We start from the raw sequence: 12,176 nt of genomic DNA, 5'->3' as shown, positions 1-12,176 counted from the left end.
TAAATTTGAGGTTTTTATGATTGTCATATGCAAAACATCATCTGAAGTGAACCAGTTCCCTCCAGAATAGAAGTGTGTATTATGTATGTGCATTGACAGCCTCAAAATACATGTTTACAACTTCCATTCTGCATTTGTTTTAATCCATGCAGCCTGTGATGAATACATAAGATGCGCTCTCTGTAGATTCTGTGCAAGTTTAAACAGGCATTTAATCATTCATCCTATATAAACAGGAAGGAGGATACAGATGGCTAGGGCTGCAGGCTATGAGATGGGTGGTGAGAATATCATTAATGTCCTGAAGTCACTGTTTTAATGCTCTACAGCTACAGAAAGAATCACTACGTATGTCTTACAGATGAATGATGAAAAAAAAAAGCACAGCTTACGGGATATTTACACTGTGACTTTGAGTAAAACCAGACTCCATGACAGATCAGGGCTTTTATTTACTCATGGAGTTGTATTTACCCATGTGCTGATCTGCGGCACTAGTTAAGAGTCCAAACAAACGGCCAAGTGAAATACATCTCTGAACTATAAACATTACACTAAACACCAAGGAATTCTGTGTGTAAGCCTCTCCACGTCCAATTTTTACTGCTGGTGTGCATTAAAAATCATTTAGTCAAACAGATTTAACTTGAGAATATTTATTTATATTCCTAGATTAAATGCAAGTTATAAATGTACCCAAATTATTCAGTAGATCACTATGCTAACAAGAACAAAATAATTGCAAACAGGTTTGTTTATTCAAATTAAATCTGCAAACCAACTGCATAGAGTTAAAGCACCAACTGTTATACATTTTAACATCTCTATTTTCGTTGTTTATAACACCAGCATAGCTGAAACGTCATTTGACAAGCTGATCAAATAGCTTATTAAATATGAGGAAATGTTAAACCCAGTTATACAAGTAATAAAAATATTCCCATCACTTCATTTACATCAAAAAAATAAGTCTGACAGCTGTAGCTAAAATGCAAATGAACTTGTCAAGCTCGAACCACAGGCTACCAGTATTAAATACGATATTTTTACAGACAAATGACGGTTACAACAGCATTTTCTCAAATATAAAATGTAATCAATATAATAATTAACACATGTGAATTTGTGAAGTTTGTAATCAAAACAAAGCCGTTAGCGACACGGCTAACGCTAGATGCTAGCCGTCCAAGAGATGTGAAACACAAAATAACTGTGCTTTATATTATGATAGAAAATAGATAAAAATTAGTGTTTCTGGAAGAAATATTGTTATTTTGTGCTTAATTCAAGCTGTTAACGAAGTCCTCACTGACCTGCGGCTCTTAGCGGAGGCCTTCCAGACAGCCGCTCAAACTGATTGAGTCTGTCCGGGCTGTGTGCTCCCTCTGCGGCAGACATCGCTCCAGAAATCACGCTGAAATCATCCACCTACAAGCACTCGCAGACAACGGGGCTTCCTTCAACAGACAGAGGCGAATTGCAGAGCATAACTCAGCCCATTCTCCCGGGGAAGAGATGCTTAAATTAAAAAGATGGACCTAACCGGATCTCCTTTGCAGTGAAGGTAGAAACGTTGGTGAAAACCCACAAGATGGCCACAAAAAATACAAGCTATGAAAATAATCAGACATAATTGGATGGATTTTATGCCTTTCAAAATAAAAGTCGTCATAATAAACATCAAACTGTACAATAAAACCAATTGAGTTGAAAATAAATTTGATTTAAATACTTGACGTTAGCTTGTTGCATAAACCATATTTTGGTTTGTTTTTTATATTTTAGATTTAAAAAAAAATCAGTAATACTAAATGTGACCCTGGACCACAAAACCACTCATAAGGGTCAATTTTATCTGGAATCTGAGGATGCAAAAAAATTAAAATATTGAGAAAATCACCTTTAAAGTTGTCCAAATAAAGTTCTTAACATTGCATATTACTTTATATATAATAAGTTTTGATATATTTACAGTAGGAATTTTACAAAATATCTTCATGGAACATGATCTTTATGTAATATCCTAATGATTTTTGGCATAAAAGAAAAATCAATCATTTTGACCCATACTATGTATTTTTGGCTATTGCTACAAATATACCCCAGCGACTTAAAACTGGTTTTGTGGTCCAGGGTCACATGTCAAATGTCATACATTAATTTCAGAATTTACAATTTATTATTCACTAAATCAGCAAAATTTAAGACGTGTTTAAGACGAGTTAACTAAAAAGTTAACATTTTACAGTAAGGTTCATTAGTTAACATTAACATGAACTAAGAACGAACAATTCTTCTACACCATTTATTAATCTTAGTTAATATTATTTTCAGCATTTACTGCATTATTAAAATCACAAGTTGTGTTTGTTACTCACTAAAAAAATGTTGGGTTAAAAATAACCCAACTAGTAACCCAACTATGGGTTGGTATAGCACCTTCCCATCTATGGGTTATTTTAACCCAATGAATTGGGTTAAAATCCAGTTGGGTTAAAAGTAACCCAACAGTTGAGTTAATTATTTAGATTCATTTATATCAGTTTTTATTTATTTATTTATTTTTTTTATAAAAATACACTATAACACTACTTTGTTTTCAAATAAATATTTTATTTAAATATGCAAATATTTTTTTTTACAAATATATTTTTAAATGTAAAACAGTCATACTGCAAATGTTTACAAAATAAGTGTACAAGAATGTGAAAATATAATACATTCAAAACACAAATATGCACACACAACTGACATATTTTCAAGATGTACACTGAATTCAAAACCAACTATTCAAAACTAATGTTTATTTATCTGATTCTGGTCCACAAAACCTGTCATAAGGGTCAAGTTTTTTTGTATTTAAATATAAACATCATCTGAAAGCTCAATAAATAAGCTTTCTATTAATATGTGGTTTGATAGGATAGAACAACTATTTGAAAATCTGGAATCTGAGGGTGCAAAAAAATCTAAATATTGAGAAAATTGCCTTTAAAGTTGTCCAAGTGAAGTTATTAGCAACACATATTACTAATAATAAATTCAGTTTCAATATACTTATGGTAGGAGATTTACAAAATATCTCCATGGAACATGATCTTTACTTAATATTCTAATGATTTTTGGCATGAAAGAAAATTTGATAATTTTGACCCATACAATGCAATTTTGGCTATTTCTACAAATGTACCCATGATACTTATGACCGGTTTTGTTGTCCAGGGTCATAAATGTGTATCAATTCATATTTATTTATATCAACACATACACAAATGTGCACAAATAAAACAAACATAACATACAAACTTTTATCAATAAAACAAAAATAAAAAATCATAAACACAAGTAATAATAATAATAATAATAATAATAATAAAACAAAGTAAATCTGCTGGCTGCTGGACTTGCTGATAATCAGCAACATAAAAAGTTTTTACGGATCAATAAATACAAAGTTTCTAAGGAAGAGGTAATGTGTTGAAAGAACTCCTGGAATATTAAAGACTGTGTGCTGCAAATGGGTGCAGAGGAGCTTTGGGTAGTAGATGTCATAAATGTAGAAATGTCTGAAACACAGATCCACTGCTTGTAGTAAGGTCTTCTGTTCCACTGTTTCACCGTTGAAAATGCTAAAAACTTCTTCTCTTGGAGTTAGTGCAGCAATGCTGGTGTCATCCGGTCGCATAAAACTTCCTTCATTGACTCCTTTTCCTCTGTGATAAGATGAAGCAGAAGAAGAAACATTTTACAGATAAACTAGAAACATTTTTTCATAATTGTTGGAAAACCTACACTACTAATCAGAAGTTTTTGAACAGTAAGATTTTTAAAGTTATTTAAAGAATTCTTTTCTACTCACTAAGCCTGTATTTATTTGATCCAAAATACAGTAAAAGCAGTAATATTGTGAAATATTTTTACTATTTTAAATAACTGCTTTCTATTTTAAAAGCTTTGAAAAGACTGGACAATTACATTTTAAATATATTCAAATAGAAAGCGGTTATTTTAAATGCTGTATTTTGGATGAAATAAATGCAGGCTTAGACAGAAGGGAATTCTTTAAAAACATTAAAAATCTTGCTGTCCAAAAACTTTTGACTGGTAATGTATATGGATCACTAATATAAATAGTTTACTTACCTTGAAATATTTCAGTTAATTGGCATGTGGATGTTTAATGTATGAGATTCCACTGTTGTAATTTTTCCTTCACTGAAGAACCCAATGTCTAAAAATAAGTATAAACACATTTAGTACACATTTAAAAAAACATGCAAATCTGTCATAGCTTTATAATAGAAATGGCTGTAATTAGAGGCGAATCTAATATATGCATAACAATATTCAATATAAATAAACCATAAAAACACATTTAGTGTTATTCCAATTAGTGCTCGCTTTCCAAACAACTGACGCTTGCCTTGTTTTGACCAGCAGGCGTCGCCGTTGTGTCACGAACGATTGGAAGCAGTGAATCATTTTGCGAATTAAGCGATTCGTTTAATTGATTCGAAACTTTGAAAAGCTTCGTTTCTCCCATCACGTCTTGCTTTTGGGAAATGTGATTATTTGTAGACTTTTCTAAACAGAGAATTAACTGAATTTGAGCGCATCTCTCTGAGCTGCCGCTGAGCTAAGGTTACATACTGGACCGAAGTTGAAAGGTTCGTGCGGCGCGGTTTAAATCAACAATGTCTCATTTAACATTAGCCATTTCCCATATAAAGTTAAATGTGATAACCATTAATGCGACCAAACAAACTGTAGTCAGAAACCGTATGTCTAGAACCCTTCATCAGCTGTAAAATAATACTAAACCTGTAGTAATGGTAGACGGTGATTTCAGTAATGTAAGTAGTCCTGTATACATTCCACCATACATTATTAACTTTAGGTTACTGTAATACATCTCTAAACAGTTTTACAACTTTCTGCTAATGTTTATTTAATTTATTACTGCTAGCAACCTAACTGGGACAGCTAAGTTAACGTGACGTTATTCGTTTACAATGGAGCTCATTCTCTGCAGTAACGTTACAATACACTGACTAAAGGAAACTACATCTTCGTTAAAAAAAAACAAACATACAACAACAAAAGTTCAATTTTGAAGTGCATTTCACGTTCTTCGTATAAGTATAATGTTATAAGAGTTATTTAAACCCTATTACTTACCTCACACTGATGCAGCAGCAGCTTCTTCTGTGGTCAGACACTGTCGACCGTTAAAATTTGAACTGTCGCCGCGGGAACCAATTAAACCCAACGCTGGGTTATTATTAAAAACAACCCAACGATGTTTAAAAAAAATAACCCAACGTTTTAGAAAATAACCCAACACAGTGACCCAATATGTGTAACCCATCTATTGGGTTAAAAAAATAACCCATCTATTTTTACTGTGTAACATCAGTTAATGCACTGTGAATTAACATGAACAACTGTATTTTTATGAACTAACATTAACAAAGATGAATAAATAATAAAGTGTAATAAATGTATTGTTAATTGTTTGTTCATATTAGTCAACACATTATCTAATGTTAACAAATGACACCTTATTGTAAAGTGTTCCCAAACAAACAAACAAACAACAACATTTAAGCAAGTTAAGTTTTGTTGTTGTTGTAAATGGTTAATTAAAAAGAATTTTATCTGTGATTTTGCATGAGAGAGACTAACATTTAAGCAACACTGGTGCTTTAAGAAAATACAAAGACATATGTGACCCTAGACCACAAAACCAGTCTTAAGTCGCTGGGGTTTATTTGTAGCAATAGCCAAAAATACATTGTATGGGTCAAAATTATTGATTTTCTTTTATGGCAAAAATCATTAGAAAATTAGGTAAAGATCATGTTCCATGAAGATATTTTGTAAAATTCCTACTGTAAACATATGAAAACTTAATTTTTGATTAGTCATATACATTAAGAACATTATTTGAAGAACTTAGGCAATTTTCTCAATATTTTGATTTGTTTGCACCCTCAGATTCCTGATATTTAAATAGTTGTATCTCGGCCAAATATTGTCCTATCCTAACAAACCATACATCAATGTAAAACTTATTTATTCAGCTTTCATATGATGTAGAAATCTCAGTTTTGAAAAAATGACCCTTAAGACTGGTTTTGTGATCCAGGGTCACGTATTGTTCACAAGTGAACTGCTGAAGACATTTTATGTTTCGACTTAAGTGCGACTTGTACTTGAATTTTCACCTGTGACTTATTATTTAGAGAAGGACTGAATTGTCAGGGTTTTGCATATTGAGAGCAGCCTAAGACGGGGATATATTTGAAGAAGCACTTATGAAATGTAAAATCTATTCACAACACAAACTGCAATCTTCAATCCCACAGTGCATTATGTTTGCTTCCTTCCATTGAAAGCCAAAGAGGCTGTTTCATTTAAAGTTTTCATCCTTTTACTTGAAAATCCATTGTGTCAAACATCAATATGAGACGTGTTGGTGTGGTTATTTTTGTTCCCAGCTCAACTGGCCAACATGTTGGAGTCTGAATAAGCTAAAAGTTTCTTCTAACAATAAGTTGGACTGGCTACTGAAAACAAATGCCTCTCTTTCATGAACTGATTTTATCTGTTACTGCACAAACTGCCTGTTTGTATCAAATGAATGTAACTACACTAAAGTAGCCTCCTAACAAATAACTTACAATTCAATCCCCATATTTATATGTGCTATATATAATTCAACCCCATATTTATATGTGGTTAAACCATATAGTTTTGTATTTATTTGTCTCTGATTAGATGCTAATGGGAGAAACGTTGTTTATATGAAAACAGAACAAGGTCATGGAGTGCAAGAAACTGTTACTGCATTTAAACTATTATAATTTTGGTGTTAGCAATCACTGTCATCAAAATAAAGAATTTAGAAAAGTGACAGGAAGCTTCTTGAACGGTTACCACAGTTCATTTCAGTTATGGTGGGGGCGGAACTGTGTAAAAATGCTGATAATTGATATCTTGCAGCGGGAGGGTTTAGAGACAGACACCGAACATGGCGGCGCTCGGCGGCCGTGCAAGTCGGCCAGAAAACGGCGAAAAGCAAAACAAATCTCCACTCGTATCTCCTCTGAAAGTGCGAGAACTTCTCAACGAAGGGGTCGCTTCGGAAGACAACGTATTAAATTGGTAAGAGTTTCAGTAGAATGAGAAAAATTTGCAAGGAGGTAAAAATGTGCGCGAAGGAAACAGGGCAGAGACTATGAACAATTCAGCAAACGAAGTTTTTACTGAAAACCCTGGTAGTTGTGTTTTGGAACATGGGAGATGATGCAAAATAAACATTAACTGATGCAAACTTCTAGTAGTCTTGGGAAATCAAATCAGGCAGCTAAAGAAGACCTCCAGTTAGACTTTAGTCTAAAAACAAACCACGTTACCTATTTACCTGTCAACCTGTAGCTGGGTTATAGCTATTTTAGACTAGTAATAAACCAGCTCGTGAGGCTGGTTTTTTTATAGCATGGTCCTAGTTTGTCCTTGTCTACCACCTTTTTCAAATCAGTCTTAAAATGTATATTTCTGCAGGGTGCATGGATGTGCATGGAAGTTTTTTTTCCCCTGTTGGAGTGAAAGAAGTGCTTGCAATGCTGCAAAGTCATTTCAGTTCTATTTATGCCCGGAAAAAGTGAATTAATGGAAACGTTGACGGCATAATTTATGCATAATGCTAGGCTGATTCACTTTCCTCTCCATATCTCAGTTCTCAGCAGGATCCAAACACACTGTCTCCAAACGGCCTTGGGAAAGCGCCTTGTGAGGCGGCAAACAAAGAAGCATTTTTCAACAGAGTGGAATCTTACTCCATATCCTTTTGAGTGTCACTTGATGTGAGAGACTAGCAACCAGTTTGTGTTGTGTAATAAACCGCATGCTTTCTATAGATTAATCATAAACTCAGCTCATTGATTCTTCAGTGATTTCAAAATGTTGCATCACACATCGTTGATTTATAAGAGGCAATCTGTGATAAATAAGATCCTTAAAATCTGACGTAGTCACCATGAAATCAGAACTGACAGTTCTTGTTTTTTTTGACGGAATGTTGCAGTGAATTAATAATATCCTGCCCTACTTTTTTTTTTTTTTTTTTTTTTTTCACTCAAAATAGGGAAGAAAAGATGATCACTCATTTTGTACTTTTGCAAAATTCATCCTTAACATTAACACTGTCTCAAATGGGCCGGGAAGCCCCGTTCACTCTCGCCGCTGAGATGTGCGCGATACGGCTGGATCAATGTAGACTGTGACATGCTGAAGTGTACTAGTTGCCAGGCTTTCCTCTGTGCGTCAATCCAAACAACCTTAGACTTTCAGAAATGTAAGTTTTTGACTGTTTTTATTAAAAGTGTATATGTTTGTATCTGCACAGACTCGCTTGCTTATTTTACTTTTTTAGATGAAGGACGGATTTCGGAGCTGATACAGCAGCTTCAAACGCAACATGAGAAGTTTTGTTCCTGGCCAGATTTTCCATGTCCAGGTATTTTGAGAAGTTCACTAGTTTGTTTGAAATCCTAATCAGACATTTCTAGTCATTACTGTTGTTTGTTTTGCAGATCGCTTCTGGATGGTTCCTATTAATGAGCCTACAGTGTTACTTAGTGCCTTTCTAGACCGTTTCAAAAGTGCTTGCGCACTAGAACAGCAGCTGCCTGCTATGAAACCAGAACAACTCAAAGCCATGGTATGATATTATATTTTCAAAGATCAGTCCAGGAATGATTTTCTATGCGTTTTATAATTGTTTTTTTTTTTCCTCAGACCTTGACTGAAGATGTAATAAGTGTCCTCCTGCAGTTGATTGAAGATGAGCAAGTGAAGCAGGGTGGTTCTCCTTCCAAGCTCTCAGCAGAACCACTCTCTATACAGGTTGCGGCATGTATCACAGCTCTTTGTGGTTGGGCAGCCAGGTAAACATCCAATCAGTGACTTTGGGTGCAAGTTTTCTGCTTAACTTCTGCTTAATGTAGCTCTTTGCCATGTTTCCATTTAGCCCGTCACTCCACGCTATGAATCTCCCCATCCTCACTTGCTCATACTGCATGAGAAAGGTGGGAATGTGGAACTTCTATCAAATGGAGACCGTTTCAGAAAGTGAAAACCCTCCACAGTCTCCAACATCTACGACATCTACTCCATCCCAAAGCATAAGTGGGGAAAAAGGAGCACCCACCTCACCATCCCAATCCCCCACTCCATGCCGCATGAAACTGCGTAGTCAAGACTCCACACGCTCTGAGCAGGTGAGTCTTTTACATTTTGATGTTACACAGTGTGTCTGTGTTATATCTGAATTAAAATTTCTTGATGTCATCTAATGTCATCCAAGATGTTCATGTATGTCTTCAGTCAAAAAGCAATGAAGGTTTTCAAGAAAAACATTTCTCCATATAGTGGACTTCAGTGGGAATCAGCGAATTTAAGGTCCAAATTGCAGTTTCAATGCATCTTCAAAGGGCTCTACACAATCCCAGCCAAGGAATAAGGGTCTTATCAAGCAAAACTGACATTTTCTAAAAATGTATATGCTTTTTAAACACAAATGCTCGTCTTGAACTAGCTCTGCATCAGTGACATCACAAATTGCGTAGCCACGTTGGAAAGGTCACATATGATGTAAATGGAAGTACTGACCCAGTGTTTACAGAGCAAACAATGTCAAATGGCCTTTACAAAAAAAGGTAAAAAGACGTCGTCTGACAATTTTGAAGTTGTAGGAGAAAATGAGATTAAGTTTGTCTTTTTAAAATGGAAAACAGACAAAGAATTAACCATGTGTGAACTTTCCAATGCGTGAAGTCAGAAGCAGAGCTAGTGCAAGATGAGCATTTGTGGTTAAAAAGTATACACATTATTTTCTTTAGAAAATGACCAATTGTTTTGCTGGACAAGACCCTTGTTCCTTGGTTGGGATTGTGTAGAGCCCTTTAATACTGCAATTTGGACTTTCAGCCCATTGATCCCCATTGAAGTCCACTATATGGAGAAAAATTCTGGAATGTTAAGTGCTCTTTGATTGAAGAAAGAAAGACATGAACATCTTGGATGACATTAGGGTGAGTAAATTATAGGAAAATTTAATTCAGGAATGAACTAATCCTTTAAGTGAAAACTTTCCATTTATACAACCAGCAGTGCCTATTATATTTTGCTGACGTTTTACAGTCATAACCATCAAACTATGTCATCCCTGACTTTTGCATATAGATGGAGAGTACACCATCCCCACTGGTCCTCCGCACCAGAAGCAGGGACTCTCCTATCCCGCATGAGGAGATTCCCAGCCCCCTGTCCAGGGGCAAGAGACCCATGACTCGCAGCAGGGGCCAAGGAGAAAACCTAGCCATTGATGTACCTTCTAGTCCACAGCGGAAGACAAAACGCCCACGTCTGTCCTCTGTCGGTGGCCCTGTAAGGACAATCCATTATTCATTTTTAAATATGTGACCCTGGACCACAAAAACAGTCGTAATTCGCACGGACATAGTTGTAGCAATAGCCAACAATACCTTGTTTGGGTCAAAATTCTTTTTTGTTTTTTTCATGCCTAAAAATCTTTTGCAAAGATCATGTTCCATGAAGATATTTTGTTAATTTCCTACCATAAATATATCAGCACTTAAGTTTTGAAAGTAACATGCATTGCTAAAAACTTTGGGCAACTTTAATGGTGATTTTTCTCAATATTTAGATTTTTTTGCACCCTCAGATTCCAGATTTACAAATATTGTTCTATTCTAACAAACCATACATCAATGGAAAGTTTATTAAAAAAAGAATATTAATAATAAAAATGTACCCTTATGACTGGTTTTGTGGTTCAGGATCACATATAATAATATTAATAACACTTTTGAATTTTAAACACCATATCTAAGCACTAAAGCCTGTTTTGTTTTTCTCTTATAGGAAGGCCCCATGCACAGAAATGTTTTTGACCCAGTAGCCCAGCACAGAGACTGGTGTCCTTGGGTGAGTGTGGAAAAAGAGGAAGGCGATCTAGATGGCTCTGTCTTTGTTGGCTCTGAGGCTGAGCTCCCTCAGCCAGGCTGGAAAGCAGTGCTTGCGCTGTTCTTATCCATGAAGAGAAGCCTCAGTCCAGTAGGAGCCAGTCCATCTCAGGTGAACCACAATGACAACTCTTTATTTTGCAATCAGCAAAGACATTTTTTTGTTTCATCCCTCTAACGCACTGTTTTGTTTTTATTCAGGGTCCTCATGACAAATCAAAAAGGGTGTTTTCGATATTCCGACAGTGGCAGGTATCTTCCCCGTCCCAGTAAGTTGTGTTTCAGAAGGTGGACTGGGAAACCCTGGTGATTATCATAGTGGTACGCTGTCCTTTGTAACAATGACAGTAGGTTTCAGAGTGTTTCTTGATCATGTGAGTCTTGTTTACAGTATCGGGTTTGAATGGGAAAGGGACAGTAAATCCACACGGATCAAGCGGCCTGTGCTGAAAGACCTTGGCTTGGAGCACGAAAGCCCGGCAGTGTTCTGAGAAATTGTAATTTTACCACACTGTTTTGAATCTGGACCCGGCGTTAAAACATCAACTGGTGACCAACGCTCTTTACTTCACACGGGCAGCCATAGTAGTCCTAAGCACAAGGCTTCAAAGGCTTTTAGCCTAAATTTAGGAACGCTTTAGGTGAAGCTCCGAGAACTACACTGGAAGATGTGCTAGTTGTATCAACGCTTTATACATGATAGTTTAGTGTTTTCAAGTTTTTGTTTTTTCTGCATTGTCTAAGTAGGTATATTATAATTACCTCCATGAATGTGAATGGGCTGAACAACATTTTTATCTCTAACATTTTTTAAGATGTTTATCACCTTTGTCACCTAATGCCAGCTTAAATAGAAAAGAGTGCCAATGTAAATGGTTTTGCTTTTGAATCACTTTCCTTGTAAGTGCTGCCTGTAGTGCATCACGCATGTTATTCTTGTGCATGTGTGGCTAAATTTAATAAACATTTTTTGCTGGTATGTCTTTCATTGTGTTGTCTTAAAGGGATACCGCACCTTTTTAACCTTTGACTCCTACGAGTGTGTAAAATGCTGTGTTAGTTCCTTTTTTAAAAAAAAATGGTGAGGAAAATGACTTTTTTATATATTTAAACAACTGTTTAAAA

The 12,176-nt window shown here is 35.4% G+C and overlaps 2 protein-coding genes across 4 annotated transcripts in view; one reads left to right on the top strand and one right to left on the bottom strand.

Moving 5' to 3' along the window:
* Positions 1-1,617, bottom strand: part of klhdc10 (kelch domain containing 10) — a 12,051-nt gene extending 10,434 nt beyond the window's left edge. For both annotated transcript variants that reach the window (XM_051108253.1, XM_051108254.1), the window contains exon 1: positions 1,314-1,617. In XM_051108253.1, coding sequence (XP_050964210.1) covers positions 1,314-1,398 — 85 coding nt within the window. In that variant the 5' untranslated portion in view covers positions 1,399-1,617. The remainder of the gene's footprint in view (positions 1-1,313) is intronic.
* Positions 1,618-7,018: 5,401 nt separating this feature from the next.
* Positions 7,019-12,023, top strand: zc3hc1 (zinc finger, C3HC-type containing 1). 2 transcript variants are annotated; one of them, XM_051106921.1, is made up of 10 exons: positions 7,019-7,167; positions 7,742-7,844; positions 8,209-8,359; positions 8,438-8,521; positions 8,598-8,725; positions 8,803-8,951; positions 9,035-9,284; positions 10,249-10,452; positions 10,951-11,163; positions 11,253-12,023. In XM_051106921.1, the coding sequence occupies exons 1-10, from the start codon at positions 7,034-7,036 to the stop codon at positions 11,322-11,324; spliced, it is 1,488 nt and encodes a 495-aa protein (XP_050962878.1). In that variant the 5' UTR covers positions 7,019-7,033; the 3' UTR covers positions 11,325-12,023. The 2 variants fall into 2 exon arrangements, with proteins under 2 accessions (XP_050962878.1, XP_050962876.1); XM_051106919.1 differs by lacking the exons at positions 7,019-7,167; positions 7,742-7,844 and having other exon boundaries at positions 8,203-8,359; positions 11,253-11,320; positions 11,443-12,023.
* The last annotated feature ends 153 nt before the right edge of the window (positions 12,024-12,176 follow it).

Source organism: Labeo rohita, chromosome 4 (assembly GCF_022985175.1).
Source record: "Labeo rohita strain BAU-BD-2019 chromosome 4, IGBB_LRoh.1.0, whole genome shotgun sequence".
NCBI lineage: Eukaryota > Metazoa > Chordata > Actinopteri > Cypriniformes > Cyprinidae > Labeo > Labeo rohita.
Note: the sequence above shows the minus strand (reverse complement) of the source record. Positions and strands in the feature narration are given on the sequence as shown.